Consider the following 16944-nt stretch of genomic DNA (forward strand, 5'->3'; position numbering starts at 1 on the left):
AGAAAGTCTGAATCCTTATATATCATATCATACCAAAATATATTCCATTCAACACTCAGAAGTTTATATTCCTTTCACACATTTTTCAACTTTCTCATGTCAAAGCAGAGAAAATGACTAAGCACAGGGATTTTTTTTTTCATTTTTTTTTAATTTTTATAGGAAGCACAAGCCAATCAATATTTTTCCAAGTATAAGAAGCAGCAACACGAGTTAAACGAAGCTAAGGAAAGGGCAGAGATAGCAGAATCTCAAGTCAATAAACTCAAGTTGAAAGCAAAAGAGTTTACAAAAAAGGTATGTCAGATATTCAACTCTAATTCTTAAAGTGTGTGTGTTTAGGGTTCATGTCATACAACGAGTAGAACAAGAAATCTCTTTGTTGCCCATCCCCTTCCCTTTAAAGTCTTCCCTATTTACTAAATTCTCCTTGTCCAGGTAATATGAAGTGCTAAGCATTTGGGTGGAATGCACATTGTATTTATACTTCTCAAATTCTTAATTCCAGGTGAACTTGTAGACTCTGAATTCCAGGTCCTAGATTCACTTTTATAGAACAGTCAGAAGTCCAGAGAACAAAGATAATTTAAAAAGTTTGAAAGATGGATATGCTTGAAACTCCAAGAGAAGTCTTTCTAGGTAGACAAGTACATGACTTTATACTGAATCAGTATGGAGACCTGGGGGGTGAGGTTTAAAGTTGAGGCAGTGGAGAATAAATGCACTTGTCTTTTCTAGCTTTACTCCTGGTTCTGTCCTAAAGCAAGGAGAAAGGATATTTCCATATCTGTGGGTTATGACACTACTATTCTGATCCCATGGTACGGGCACTACCCTAACTTTACCAGCAAAGTGGCAGCATGACAAAGACCATTGAACAGTGGGCTTGTCCGGGTGTGTTCAGGTTGCTATAACAGAATGCCAGAACCTGGGTGGCTTATAAACAACAAACATTTCTCACAGTTCTTTAGGCTGGGAAGTCCAGGATCATGGTGCTGGCAGATTCAATATCTGGTGAGGGCCATTTCCTCATAGCCCTTTTCTCAATGTGTCCTCACATAGTGAAAGAGTGGGGGTGTGGGGGGGAGCTCTCTGGGGATTTTTTTTTTATAAGGCACTGATTCCATTCATGAGAACTCCACCCTCATACTTAAAGCCCCACCTCCTAACACCGTCACTATGGGGATTGAGATTTCAACATATGAATTTTGGGGTTATACTAACATTGAGACCATAGGAAGCTCAGCTTTCTTATTAGATTTTCCAGGAACACAGGGTGTTTAAATAAGGTCTAGCTTTAGGAGAAATGAACTAAAGAACATTAGATAAGACATTAGCTGTCCTTTATGGAATGCCTATAAAACACTTAGCAGTCTCTAGCACAGAGAGCCACCATTTCATTTTTAAAAATTTGGTACCTGCCTGGTCTTCTTATAAATGAATTACTAATAACTCTGCAGGGTAAGTAAATAGGGTTGTCCATAATAAATACTACCTGGAAGGAGGTCAAAATAATCTCTTTTGAAGGAGAATCTAAAAGTTGGTTGTATTGAATAGGTTTAGATCTAAATATGAGAAGCATGGGTCATTGGCACACTCCAGAAATTTCTTATTGATGCTTGAATAGTTGTCTTAGGGATAAGGCCTATGTTCAAAGGTCCACTTGAGTGGTTTGAACTCTGGCCACAATTTGAGAGGGTCATGACATTGGTTTTGGGTGCATATAAACCAATATGCCTGCCCCTCAACTGCACATAATAGTTTTGTTTGGGGAAATGCCTCACACAGGCTACATTTGCACTCAGCTGTAGGAGGTCAAAAGGGCTGCAAAACAGATGTAATGTATTCGACTTTGTCACAGTTGTTTCCAACAAAGAATAAAATGAGTGAAGCAGAAATTGCTTCTGAGAGGCCCAAGATGAATAGGAAAACCATCCTTGGCAGTGCAATGACTAATTGTTTCCCATTTATAGAAGGAAAGCCTGAAAATCTCTCAACTGTCATAAACCAAGTGAAAACGTTTGCTGATAGAATTGTGTGTCCCAGCTATGGAGCCAGTGGTAATATGGCCACAGCCTTTCCTTTTCTTTTGTAGAGGGCGCTGCCTTCACTGGCAAGGCTTGGCAGGCAGAAAATTGCGAGTACCCAAGCACGTCCTTCAGATGAATTACCTGTGTCTGCTTTGTGTAATGCACATAATTGCCTCAATTCCCCGTATCCCTTTGAAGCTAATGAGGAGTTGGCTGAGGTCTGCTTACTCTGGAAGGGACTGGGCTTGGTTCTGGGTGTGTGTGCCACTGATGAAAGTCACAGGAATTCACAGAACACACTCATATTGTTTTTCAGGCTCATGAAGAATAAGCAGTCCTTGCTTATGAAAAACAGAAGTTGGACAAGTCCAAGGATGGTACCATTTGATTGCTGAAAACTTAAGTTGCATTTGAAACAAGCATTAAAAAAAGCATGTTTATGTGGTGTGAAAAGCAGTTTAAACAAGGTGATTAGAAAATGTAATAGAGTATCCTTGCTTCCCAGGTTAATGGGGATTTTTTTTGGTCCTCAAATACAAGTAAACATTTTACATAAAAGAGTCTTTTAAATTCTCAAGTTAAAAAAATACCTATTGCCTTTTAATGCAAAATATTTAGGGGCGCCTGGGTGGCGCAGTCGGTTGAGCGTCCGACTTCAGCCAGGTCACGATCTCGCGGTCCGTGAGTTCGAGCCCCGCGTCAGGCTCTGGGCTGATGGCTCAGAGCCTGGAGCCTGTTTCCGATTCTGTGTCTCCCTCTCTCTCTGCCCCTCCCCCGTTCATGCTCTGTCTCTCTCTGTCCCCAAAATAAATAAACGTTGAAAAAAAAAAAAAATTAAAAAAAAAAAAAAGACTAATTTAAAAAAAAAAAAAATTATGGAAGACATGGACGATGAGGCCTAGGGTATGTTAGTAAATTGTTATTACTGAAGTTAATGAGTTTTGCTGGACTCCTCCAACAATAAGTATATTTTTAGCCACTAATGGTGGGAGTTGATCAACTTTTCTCTTAACACTGTAATTTACATATAGTCACAGGTACTTAGAACTTGTAGATAAGAATCCTCCTAATCTATACCTGGGTGGACTACATGCCTGTGCATTTTTCAACACTGAAACAGCTTCTCATATAAGATGATCAGTTTAGTGTTAGGGGGAATGCTGGCTTTGTATTGTGCCAATGTAGCTAAGCGAGAGGTACATTTCCTGGATTTCCTTTCTCTGTTTGTTCTGGACTGGAGTTGGTCACAAGAGAAATTTTCACCACATTTGAGAGGGAGCGGTAGAGATGCAGCTGTTCATTTTATGCTGTTAAGCTCATGGTATGGCCCCAGGCACTGTGATAGCTGGCAAATACTACCCCAGGCCAAAAGAGTGAGCTGGCACTGAAACTCCCTCCTTCAGCTTCAGAGTCCTAGCTAGGTTTGTGTGTGGCTCCATGGTACTGGGCACCAGCTTCTCTTGCAGGTCACCCCTGTCATTGCCTTTGGAGGCCCTGAGAGGCATGAATTCCAGTTTCTTCTTATGGGTTTCAGTTCATCGTCACTCCACAACCAGCTCTCCTTGCTGACCACTAGCACAGCTGACCTACAGCTACCTAAGGTACATCCTCAGATGCGGAGGGGACAGCCTGACATGGACTTCTTTACAAATACCCAGACTTGTGTAAGGTTGATTCTATATAATAAATCTTTATTCTAGCATTCTCAGCAGTGTGCCTCTCTGACCCAACCCTGACTCATACAAGTGGCTCCAAGATTAATTTAGAGGCTCACCAGCATTGAAGGACCCAAGTTCATTGTTGTCTGCCACCCTGAATTTGTTGACTTTAGTCTTTCAATTTGTCCCTCCTCATCACTGTAAGGAGACGATAGTAGTTCTGAGCATTTTCTACTGACAAAGTTTTTGTTTATAATGATGTCAATACTTTATAGTTTATGATGAGTACCTGTCATAACACTGGAGCAAACACTTAGAGAAAATTGGACCAGGTAGCATTAACATACAATTCAAGGTTGATTTTCTCCTATAAACTATAGGGTCAAAACTTGATTAAGTAACAAAAATCCTGATTAGATTTTTTTCTTTCTTATAAACTGATTAAAATTAAAAGGAAGCGATCAAGTCAACTGCGCTATCCATTCTGTCTTTGTGTAAAAATTTATGTGGAAATATAAATTTATTATAAGGCTGATTAACAATATGACAACTGAGCCGGAAGAGTGAATCAAATTATCTTCATAGCTAATGTCACTCAGCTATGCAAACCTGGTGTTGGAAGGTATAACCCAGCCTCAGAGATGTCAATTCTTGAGTTGATAGGGCCCTTTGCTCTAGGCAATCTTGAAGATACTGACATTTTTAGACTTTGGAGTCCCTAAGACTCATCATACTAAATTTAGTTGGTTAAACTGATATTAACTATTCATAGAAAACTGGAGTACAATACCTTAGCATATCAATTGCCCTGGTTTTTCACCTTTTCACTAAGGTAATTTCTGCTTCTATGTTGATCAGATCATTAGTTGATCAGATTTGAATCAACACTTAGTGATAATTTCTTCCAAGATCTTGATGGGAGTCTCACTGTGGCTGATTGCAGCAGGGATGTCAATGAATGAGAAAGTTCTAAGTTTGAATTGGAATCCTTGGCATCCAGGCATTCATAATCTTGATGCAGGTAGGGAGTCAGTGAGTGATGGTTAGGACTTGAAGAGTAAATGTAATCTTGTCAAAGACAAGTCTTGCCAGTCTTTCCAATGGTAGTTGGAAAGTCTTTCCAATGGTAGAATTACTGGGCCATGATGAGCCATAGCTGGAATTGCAGTAAAGAAAGAGTAAGTGAAGTCACTGGATATTAAGGATGCTCATCATGTGTTACCACAGTTCTGCTTCATTTCCTATACTGTCTGGGTGTTTTGAAAGGGCCTAGAACCAAGAAAAATGGGACTTTATGTGGCCATTGTTCATGTCAGAATAACCATTTTTATCTTGAGCATTTAATGATGGTACTGTTTTGTCTTGATTGTTGGGAGAGGGGAGCTCTAGAGCTATTGTTTGCATCTATAATGAGGGATCCATGAGACAGTTGTAAGTAGTTATGAAGTCTCAATTTAATCTCCCTCCTAGATTAGTTCCTGAGTTTTTAACCAGTAGAAAAGCGAGTTTACCTCACTCTTTGCTCTCATTTATATTATGCTTAATGGACTCCTAAAAGGTGTGCAGCAGCAAAAAATTTAAACTCCACTTTAAACAACTGAATTTGCAATCAAACTATAATTTGTAAGTAAATTCAGTCCCCAAGGAGCCTAGAAGTGGCTGGAAAAGTATGGATTCCCAGCCACCTGAATCTGGGCAGAAACTGTCATCTGCTTTTCTCTACTTTGTATTTCTTTCGGCTTCTATTCAGTCCCATACTTCCATTGGAAGAATAAATACATTGGTGCATCATCATATGCATAGTGCCATTGGAGATCTCTATAAATAACAGTAGGAAGTGAGAAGAGCAGCCACTTATTTAAGTAGCGCCTGTTTAATTATAGACATTGGAAAAAGTCCTAATTTTATTTTTTTCCTGTTGAGTTATCCTATGATCCCTCTCACCCTTTTTTCCCCTCTGATGATACGTCAGTCACTTTTTCACAGTAGCATTCTTATACTATAAGGTTTGATAAAGGAAAGATTTTACCTTGTTTTCTTCTGTGTCATTAGCAGTGTTGGCTCTCTCATCAGTAGAGACAGAATACCTTTCTACAGGAAAAAAGAGAAATTAAAAAAAAATCTCTTTGCAAATGCTCAGCTTCTTTCTTATTCCTACCTCAGTACAATTACGTTATTAGATTCACTCACCTTAGTCACTCCCCCTTTCATATCTTTCTTCCAACAAACAGCATTAAAAATGCATTCAGTGTAGAAATAGTTCTTCATCTACAAATAGCAATAAATTCTTACGGCCGATTCAGGTGCTCCAAAGCAGGGATAAAGGCTGTTCAACCAGGCCAGGAATTCCTGGCTCTTTAGGATTGTTGGCCTGATTCCTACTAACTGTTAACAATGGAAAATAACAGCCAAAGAGATGATGGTTAAACCCAGAGCGATGGCAAAGGAAAAGGGATACAACAACATTGTAAGGCCTTCCTTTTGTGCCTCGCTAAAATCTGGGATAATTTATACTTATCCTAGACTAAGGACATTTTAAAACAGTACTAGAAAAGGGAATTTAAAGAAGAAAAACATGAACCATGGTCCTATGAAACTACAACCAAGGTTTAGGGGCCATTAGTGCAACAGCTTGAAATATATTTTCAGCCTACCTAACTACAGAACTGTAGAACATTATTTTTTTAAGTAGCCAATACCCTGACATTGTTTTTGCTTTTATCTCCTGACTGCTCCTCCAGAATCAGAACCCAGCCTCCTGTCTCTGCCCTGGGATGCTTACCTGAGTAGGTTCCTTCTAAAGTCTTCCCTCTGGCCTCCAGTTGAGGTGGAGACCAGAGAGAGGAAAAGGCAAATGCACGTATTTATTCTTCCAGCTCTTTCCTTGGTCTGTGTCCTTCAACTAAAAGTCATTCTCCCTATAAGGCATCAGATTTTACATGACTCTCTGCTTCTGGGTTTTGGGAACTGCACCCTCTTCTTGTCCCTTCAAGCTTATATTTGCTATCAAATCAGCTGCTCCCAGTTCTGGGGAAATGCACTATCTTTTGTGTTCCCCTTTGTACAATTTTGGGTATGCCAGGTGTTTTCTGTTGGGACTTGACTTTTGCACATTTCCAAAATAGAAACTAAAATGTCATTCTTGAGCAGTATGTAGTGTCCCTCTGTTCTATAATTTGAACCCTAATTTAGTCACAACCGTCATTGTATCAGGTCAGAGGTTGCTTCTGGGGGACAAACTAGACTTGCCCAGAATTTCTGATTTTGTTTACTTCCGGCCAGCTGAGGGACAGGAGGAACAAATAAGCAGGACTAGTCTGCGGATTAGTACAAACAATCAAAGGTGTAGATTTGGTGAAACTCTTGCTCAGTATCACCCTTAAAAACCTTACCTTCAATAATGGTGTCTGCTATGACCAAATCCCCTAACTTCATCAGGGGCAAAAGGCAATTATCAACCAGAGGAAGGGACATGAGCTATATCTCAGCCTCCCAGGACACTCGGTCTTCTCAGAAAGGTTATGGAGTAAGAGAGCTACTTGGAGCCTAGACCTACCTCTGCCACTAGTTAGCTGTGTCATCGTAAGTGGTGTACATGAAACTGTTTCATGTCCCTAACTACTTGGATTCCAGTTTCCTGGTCTATAAAATGTGGAAATAACTACATCTAAATTTTTCCTGGATCTAATTCTGTCAATAAGAGCAAAGTCTTCTAAGAAGTCCTGTGACCATGGCATCTTAATGTATAATTTTAAATTACCATAAGTAATAAAAGTACTGTAAGTAACACAGGTTTGTCCCAGAAAATCTAGAAAAAGTTTTTTTTTTACAAATTTAACAAGGATTAAAATAAAACGGCCTATAAAGAACAAAGAAGTAGCACCATAGACAAAGCTCAAGGAAAAAGAAAACAGTACAAGGACTAAAGCAAGTCCAGACAGAGGGGGCAAACTCTCTCCAAAGGCATCCATTTTAAAGTCTGGGTTTATTTCATTCCAGCTATTTTTCAATGCAAGATAAATTTGATCATTTTGTGTATTAGTGCCAGATTTAAATTTTTTCAGTGTGCTACAATGCATGTGCGTGTATATAGCTTGTTATATTGTTGACCATTTAACTCAGGATAAACTTGTTAAAAGTAGGATAGTTAGATGGAAATGTGGGAGCATTTAGAAAGGTTGCTGATAAATTTTGCAAATGAATATCCAGAAGATTCAAGTCTGTTTACAAGCCCAGCAGCTGTGTGGGGTTAGCTGCTTGATACACCTCTACTCAACACCCAGGGAACAAAGCCCAAATTCCCCATGAGACACCTATCTCCACTGAAATGGATGCAACTTATTGACTTAATAAGGAACATGCAAAACCAAAGGCACCAGAGACAGGATAATTATCCAGGTAATTCCTTTTTGACTCTGTTCTAAATAAAACAAAAAGTCTATAAACTGGAAGAAAAATTACCAAAGGAAACATTTACTATTTTAAAAACTAGTTATTTCTGCATTCATGAGCATAAATACCTCACAGTCTCAATGGCTTTACTGTGGGAAACCTGCATAAGCAGGAATATTAACCAATTTGGGGCTTAGTAGAGAGTGGGTATCAGAGGAGAAAAAGTCTGCAAACTTAAAAGGCAGTGAGTCTATTATGCACTGTGAGTTTCTATTTTTTATATTGTGAAGAGAATTAACAAAGGGATAATTATGACTACAGACTAACCTCAGCCCAGCATTCTCCTTGGAGGATGAAGGGAGGGCAGAGTTCACCCTTGGCTTGGAGAAGACAGGGGCATAGAGGAACAGGGGTAAGTACAGAGGTGATGAGCGAGTGGTGTGGGAGCCATGGTCTTGAGTGAGAGGTGACCAAGAGAGTGCTTGATGCCCCTCAGAATCATTGGAGTAGCCAGAGTTTTTTCAGCATCGTTGTTGGAACTATAATTGTAATTAGTATTAAAAGAAGTAGGACCCAGAAGGCAGAAACTTGGAGACCTTAAGTTACCTGCTAATCTTGTGATCTATGTTCTGCCACAGAGTGGGGGCAAGCATTAGAGCACATAGGCCAATTCAAGGTGGAAAAAAATGTTTATAGCTATTCTTTAAAATGAACAGCTCTATATAACAGATGCCTATTTTTATGAACATACTCTTTATTAATAAAGTAATGTCCTGCAATCACTAAAACATTAATCTCTCTATATATTTGTGTCATTCTGAAATTCTATACCCATATAGAGGGTGAGCAATTAAGTAGAAATGTTGACTTTCAAAAGTGTTTCCGTATGCACACTTTTCCTCCTGAAAAAAATCTTGCAAGGTATAGAATTTCCTTACTTTACTCATGACCCTCGCTTCTCCCATCTGTAAAGAAATTTGCCTAACATCACACAGTGATTCCACAAAATTTAGCAAGAATTATTAAATTCCATTCAATTCCATGCAACTTTTGTGGAGTAGATCCATAAGCCCTCTGCCCCCAAATCTGGGCTTCCTTTTCAAATGTTGCAGCATCTCCTGGGCAAGATAACAAGTAGAAAATTGCAATTGAGAACAGAAAACCAAGTTGCCTTGAAAGAGTGATGTTGAGGATATGAGTGGTGTTTGCCCTGTGGGGGTAGCTCCCATTACACACCTCTTCCTGGGTGGGAATGAGAGGTTCTGAAAAGCTTCTTTTGTCAGAGATGGAATGGTCCTGATGCTTTGCTTTGTGTAAACTAAAGATTAGACCTCTGATTAGAAAGATGGGTCATACGTGGTCTTCAGACCATATCTTCCTGTTTTTTCCCCCACACTCCAAAATGAGGCAACGTTTTAAAAACAGAATGAAAGCTTAACTGTATTTTACATAAAACTAACATTCTTATTTTGGAGCAAAATAGGAGCTTCAAATGCACTCCACTTTTCAGCATTCTCAAAATGACAGCTCTGCACAATGGGAGTATTGTCCCTCAGTGTCTAGAAGCTTCTGCTTGAAGACTACTTGACCTAAGGACAACTCCGTGTTCTTATCTCCAAATCTGTTATTCCTCCTAATTTTCACAACTAGAATGATATAAATGTTTTTAAAACAAATATTCAACTGACTCAAGTATCTTTAATACATAATACAGAGCTGCCATGGTTTCCTACGACATCACGTTGATAGCTTAAGGGTAAGGGGATCAACCAATCCACCTAGAAAGTCAACTTCACGGGTGCATATGCCATGACTCTAAAATATCTCTAGTCCACTCTCCATAAATATTTTTGGCAGTTAACTATCAGTAGAGGTAAAAAGAAAATAAGCTGAATCGGGCATCACTTGATTGCTTCCAACATCCCTTGGTGACTGTTTCCACCAGGTTCACAGATCATGCTTCCCCTGCATCTACCAGAGCCCCAGTTCTAACTTCTTACTGTGCCTGAAGCCTCAACTCCCCAAATTCCAGGCCCTAAAGCACAGGTTAAGCACAGTAGTAAGCAGAAATTGAGGATGTTAAGACCACAGACTCACCAAATCATGTAAATTCCCTCTACATTTCTGAAGCCCTGAAACCATGAAGAGGAATCTTCTGGGAGAAAAAAAATTTTTTTTCACTGCAGGACTTTGTGATTTTTAAAGAAGTATCTTGGCCAGAAGTATCCCTATAGATAACATTTTCAAGAATACTTATCAAAATTATTCGTTAAATGCCAACCTAATTTCCCTGTTTGATATTCACAATCTCTATTGCTATAGCCAAAATCTGTTACCCAACCCTACTTGTAACTTACCTACAACATGCAGCATTTGGATGGTGAGTAAGCTATATTTGCTTGAAGAAATATTGCCTAAGTATTCCTCACTGTCTGAAAGACTAAGATCCTTCAAAGTCAAAGAGAAGTCACTTTGTTTTTTTAGGTCTTTGTTCCATGAAAGTCAGGGTTCACTGATAGGTCTTTGTTTCATGAAAATCAGGGTTCACTGATAGTTGTTATCTTGTGAGGAGCTCAGAAAGTGAGCCATGATGGAGGAGATCTCCTTTTCCACTTTGGACCAAGTGACTATGAAATCTTAGTCCAGGGGCACCTGGGTGGCTCAGTCGGTTAAGCGTCCGACTTTGGCTCAGGTCATGATCTCACGGTTCGTGAGTTCAAGCCCCGCATCGGGCTCTGTGCTGACAGCTCAGAACCTGGAGCCTGTTTCAGATTCTGTGTCTCCCTCTCTCTCTCTGACCCTCCCCCATTCATGCTCTGTCTCTCTATGTCTCAAAAATAAATAAACGTTAAAAAAAATTTTTTTTTAAATAAAAAAAAAGAAATCTTGGTTCAGTAAAAAAAAAAAATACTGTTCACAAGTTTACATGAGAGTGCAACATTTTATGCATTTTATGAAGGTCATCTAATAACAGGATAGAAAAGGAAACATCAATGAAAATACAATTTTCAAATGAATTTTCTAAGTTACACTTAGAAATGCTTTGAGAAATATCTTTGGAAATGCATTTCTTGGAAGAAAAGCTGTGCTACCATCATTTTAACACTTCCCAAGGTTAAGTTTAGACTTTTGAGGAGACCTAAACCTGGGCCAGCTAGCGAGGTTTCACTCCTTGTTTCCAACTCCTATAGCCCTATAGTGAGCACTCAAGAATGTTGCCACCAGCCTTTCAAACTCAATGTTCTTCTGTTGACACCTAAAATGCTGGTATTCCCCAGAACTCCCCTCTTGTCACTATCTACTCCCTAGTAGTCTCTGTTACTTGTGTGGTCTCAACCACTTCTTAATTGCTCTTTCTGCACAAAGTCCCTTTTCCTGCACATTAATAGTATATTTCCAGCTATGTGGAGGTAAGCCCCCACTGGACTGAGCTCTGTTAGAGCAGAGACTATGCTAGGTGTGCTCGGCTTGCCCCTCCAATCTAGCTGCATCTTGTCCTTCCTATCTGCAGTTTGGTAGCTGACCTCTGTGGATTACCATGAATTCTCTCCCTAGGCTCTAGACTTACTTCACACTCCACCTGCAAGAGACTGATGCCAAAGTGAGCCATCTAAAATGCAAATCTGGGTCTCTTTGATGCCTCAAATCCTTCTATGGCTCCACACTTCCTTCCTCCGGGACCCTGGTCAAGCTACTTAGCGAGACCAAGGCCTTTCATCTGATTTTTGCCTCCCTCTCCAGGCTTATCTCTTGCTACTTTAGCTTTACCCTCAACCACTTATACTTCTACAAATTCAGGCAATATTTACTCCTTTGTGCTTTTGTGGTTTTTAACCTGGTATGCCTATGTCCTCTGGAAATTCCTAATTTTCTTTTAAACTTCTGCCCTATGCAAACTCCTTAAGCATATATTCTCTAACAACACCATTTATATCCAATCATAGTAAACAGAATTAATTGCTCCCTTTGCTATGCTGTCTTCCTAGTTTAATTTTTACATGTTTTTACTAGATGCTGTGGATCCAGAAATGAGTAAGAGTCCACATTCTTTTTTTTTAATTTTTTTAAATTACATTTATTTATTTTTGAGAGAGTAAGACAAAGTGCTAGCAGGGAGGGGCAGAGAGAGGGGACACAGAATCTGAAGCAGGCTCCAGGCTCTGAGCAAGCATTCAGTACAGAGCCTGATGCGGGGCTCAAACCCACAAACTGTGAGGTCATGACCTGAGCCGAAGTCAGATGCTTAACCGACTGAGCCACCCAGAAGCCCCCATTCTTAAGTTCACAGTCTGAGAGCAACAAACTTGGCAGATAAAAAAATCCTCAACAAGAGGAAATAGCACTGAGCTTAAGAAACTGTAGATGCTTCTGCATACTCAATTCTGAATAAATGTGAGAAAATACAATTTTCCATAGAAAGTATTTACAATTTAACATCAACATTTTCAACACTTTTCCATATTCCCATCACTGCCTGGAAAAGTGAATACTGGGTGTCCCTGCCTTCAATGCTGAAATTATGTAAAGTTGGTGAATCACTCATAATTCAGGGTCTTCTTGGCAAGCACTTGGAGAATATGAGACTCAGGAAAGAAGCCCAAAAAGGAGAGCAGCTAACCTCTACCTTCTCCATATAATGGAGATTTACTAAAGAAATTTTGCTTTGCTTCTAAAATATAAAACATTTTTCCTTAGAATTGGATAAGAAATATCAAATTAATTTCTCTTTCTCTTAAATAGTAGGTTATTAGAGTAGATTATAGTAGATTTAGAAATTGGTCAAAATTTAGATTTTTTCAAATAAATAAGAGGAAAGAGTATCAAGAACCATTCACGTTATGATAGTGCTGTTGATAAAGCTTAATAGGATAATACTATGTAAAGAGAATAAACAGAGGCAATACTAATTTTTGTTTAGTGGAAAGAATGGCAAACATCACAGATTGTAACTTAATAGGCAAGTATCCTCTCATCTTTTGAAGTGCAATGCAGGTAGGAAATCCTATTTAGAGGACAAATCATAGAGAAATATAATATTCATGAGTATATTTGCTACTTTCCATTTTAAAAATGTTTTCCTTCAACACAAACACCTAACAGGTAGAATTACTTCTGTCTTACCAATGTGGAGCTAGTGCTTAGAGCTAAAAATGGTTGCTTAAGCTAACAAAGCCAGTATATATCAGACCTGGGACTGTTGTTTTGGTCCTCTAACTGGTGCAGATACATTTTCTTTCTTTTGTGCTCTCTTCTTTCCCTGTAAATCAATCCTAATTCCCTCCCAACCTCGGACATAGCACATGCACACAGAAAGCCCCATGGAGCCTACCTTTCATTGTCAATCCCCAGTCCATGTTTGTTTCGGCAATGAGTTTTCAGTAGCACATTCATAAGATAAATTTGATCCTGTAATATTTATCATACTATTTATATAAAAACCCAAAGACTCAGTGTCTTCCATATTGCTTTCAGAGGTGGGTGTATTGTCCATTTTCCATGTGATAAGTGGATGAAGATAAACACTTCACACACTGCATATTAAGAAGCTATCTCTGTTCCTCTTTTCATACTTTATCACAGGTGTGATGAAAGCTAGGAGGGAGAAAGAAGGGCATGTGAGGGCCTGGCATTAGTTTCTTTTTAAGTCATCTGTGCAGAACACTTATTATTTTAATACCCATAAAATGAAGAGCTAAGCTTTTTGAGAAAAACTTGGCAGTTACGAAAGGAAAAACAAAACAAAAACTCTGTAGAAACTTAAGATACAGTCTGGTTATCTACAAGTGAAAGAAAAAAGCATGTGCAGATACTTAGCAACTAGCAATCTTCGTTCTCTAGCAAGAATTCTAGATAGAAATCTAATGACCTCAGTGAGCAACCAATATAAACTAGAGCTCATGCAGCACTATGCCCTCTTCAGGTAATAACCCAGAGCCTGTTTGATTCTTTGTTTACACATGATTCTTAGATTTCTGAGTCAAGATCTGAAGCAGCTAAATGAGACAGAGGGAAAAGAAACAAGCGCTGGATAAAACAACCTGCTAGAAAATGCCCCTCCCCCCAATAAATAAATATAGTTAATATAGACAGGAGGAAAGCATACAATATTAAACTTAAAAAACAAAAATTAAGCCAGTAATTCAACATTTTAAAAGATAGCATATGGGCAGAAATTAAGATTGATACTATTAAATGCTAATAAGACTAACGGGTCAAAGTAATATATTAAAATTTTCTGATACTTTTTCTTTCAAATCATTTCCCACGATTAAATACAAGAATGCTCATCACAACACCTGTCATGTAAAACACTGGAATATCTACCAGTAGAGGAATGGATGTATCAGTTATAGCATGTCTATACTATGAGATACCATGCATTTAAAACATGAGGTAGATTTGTATTGACTTGCAAGGTAGTCCATATTCAATTAAGAAAGAGATATTTTAGAAAAACATGGAATGATATTATTTCTATGTTTTATCAAACCTTCCATGCATACTTACCTCCCACCTTTAGTACTGCTTTGTTTATGATGTTTCTAGATGCTGTTCCCACATAGCATATGTAAATTCCTTCATCCGGAAGGCTTAATCTTCTAAATGATAAGGAGGCATTTCCATTTCACTATGAAAGAGGGATGTCCTGTTTGTGTATCTGTGATCTTGCCTTTCCAGTCATGGTCTTTGTAGTATGAGTGCACATAGCTCTCTTGATTCTTCCAATGAACTACTACTTCAGGCGCACTCTTAAATAAGCAAGGGAGAATTACATCTTCACCAAGTCCTCCAATGGCAATTTGCTTCTCCTCAATATTATCAAGATTTGAGGAAGACAAAAGCAATATAACTAAAAATCAAGAGCAGTTATGAGGAGAATTAGCGATGGGTGCTTATCAAGGGCTATATCAGAACCACCTAGAAGAATTATCCTAGGTCAGCAGCCTGCCAATTAAGACAATACCATCAAAAACCTTGCTAGTCTGATTACTAGAAACGAGTCACAAAGCTAGTGTTAGAGTTTCTGCAATTGTATATTATATATGCAAGAGTCCTGTTGACTTTCATTTCATGAACCCATTTACTTCTAATACCTACTACAATAACAACAAAACCATTTATTCAGCTAGCTAGAGTCAGCAGGCCCTAAACAAATAGAACAAACTTAACTTGGTTTCATTAGGAAATATTTGGAGTGTGTAGAAGACAATGCTGGATTTGGAAATCTGTTAGGAGTATGCAGACCTTAATCTCAAGCAAGGGAGCACATGGGCAGGAGGGGTCCAAAAGGGGAAATGAAGGGACTCATTTATTTTGGCTTTAGGGCACCTCTCAGGATGTCATATGTGTCAAATGAAATGTACCTAAGGAATAGCATCCTAGATATAAATGTGGAAGTCCAATCATCCTGAGCTATATATTTATACATATAGTTTTTTACTATTAATTTCAGAAGTTGACTTTGAAAAGCAGATGGATTCAGAAAAACAAGCAAGGTTTTCGTAAAGAAAATATATTTAGCCATTCCATAATCCTTGGAGGTAGCATCCAGCTTCTTTGACTAATTCACAAAACATTGTAGGTAGATCGTGTACCCTATCTATGGATTTTAGGAAATTAGGGCTATAAAGACAATGGAGTAAACTCCTTTGGACCTTGGCCAAGACTACCCAAGACAGGAGAATTGAGTGCTCATGTGGCCTTGTCACAGTCTTTTTCCTCTGCCTTCTCTGGGGCTCCTTCTACTCTGCTATGTCCCACTTCTTTCTCTCCCTCAGATTTAGTTTATTTCTGTACAAAGAGCTAGAGGGATGTGGTGGTATTATGCTGAGAGAAAGACATGGAAAGATGGGAAAGAAAAGGAGTGGTTTATGTCAACCTCCCAAGTTGTTCTACTAAACACCTCTAATATTTCATTGGATAATTTAAAAATGCCCATGACAGGACCAAGAAAAGTGGATAATGCCTGCTGTTAAGTGCTAAGTACCAAGCTTACCCTTGAAAAAAAAAAATCAATCATCAGTCAATCAAACTTGCCTTTCTAGTGATTTTATATCTGGTAGCAGATAACAGAAAAAGCCTTAGAGAAGAGAGGAGAAAATATCATTTTTAATCTTCATCCAGGATCTCCAGTCTGTTTCCTATTTCTCTTTAAGTGATCTTTTAGATCACAACACTATGGCAACAGAGGAAACCATCACCTTGCATTGTGTGCTCACGTCCCTATCTAGTTGTGCAAATAACTAACACTTGGTTATATTATAAAGGAACTCACCGTGAAATCCACTTAGAGGTGGTGCAAGGGTGAGGATGACAGATAGCACTGCCTGTGCCTTCATGTCGTGTGGAGGTCATACTAATTACATTATCGAAGATAAGCAAAATATGCATGTTAGGGATTTCAAATGCCAGCAGGAATAGGAAAAGAAAGCGTCTGACTATCGGAGATCAGTTAAATAAACTACGGTACATCCATACAAATCATTCTTCTGCAGCCATTAAAGATAATATTGTAATAGTTGGTTCAATGGTGTGGAAAGAAGTTCCTAATTTTATAGGAGAAAAATCAGATTACAATGTAACTTGTAAGTAGCATAATCCCTTTTTAAAAGCACACCCATTTCTGCACATAGGAGACAGACTTGTCACTAAATACACACTAGGATGTTAACTCTGCAGAGCAGATCACATCTAAAGCAGTGCCTACCATATAGTGGGCACTGAGAAATGGCCGTTGAGTGAATAAAGATTTGGTATAGGGTCAACAGTTCTCTGGATAACAGTTTTTGTTATGTTTAAAGCTTTCTACAATGGATATGCATTGCTTTTACAGTAAAAATACTAAAAACAAATTCAGTTAAGCA

General features: G+C 38.6%; 2 protein-coding genes across 2 annotated transcripts in view; one reads left to right on the forward strand and one right to left on the reverse strand.

Moving 5' to 3' along the window:
- Positions 1–2590, forward strand: part of MYH15 (myosin heavy chain 15) — a 146543-nt gene extending 143953 nt beyond the window's left edge. Inside the window, exons 40-41 of the mRNA XM_086675516.1 lie at positions 163–297; positions 2347–2590. Of these exons, the coding sequence (XP_086531642.1) occupies positions 163–297; positions 2347–2361 (150 nt within the window). The 3' untranslated portion in view covers positions 2362–2590. The remainder of the gene's footprint in view (positions 1–162; positions 298–2346) is intronic.
- Positions 2591–3931: 1341 nt separating this feature from the next.
- Positions 3932–16419, reverse strand: HHLA2 (HHLA2 member of B7 family). Its single transcript, XM_086676344.1, is given in 8 exon segments — positions 3932–4957; positions 5718–5779; positions 5879–13424; positions 13427–13672; positions 14588–14707; positions 14710–14757; positions 14760–14930; positions 16356–16419. Coding segments are annotated over 6 exon segments (723 nt in total). The 3' UTR covers positions 3932–4957; positions 5718–5779; positions 5879–13350.
- Between the last annotated feature and the right edge of the window lie 525 nt (positions 16420–16944).

The sequence above is a fragment of the Puma concolor genome, chromosome C2 (assembly GCF_028749965.1).
Source record: "Puma concolor isolate L17-30 chromosome C2, mPumCon1.1.hap2, whole genome shotgun sequence".
Lineage (NCBI taxonomy): Eukaryota > Metazoa > Chordata > Mammalia > Carnivora > Felidae > Puma > Puma concolor.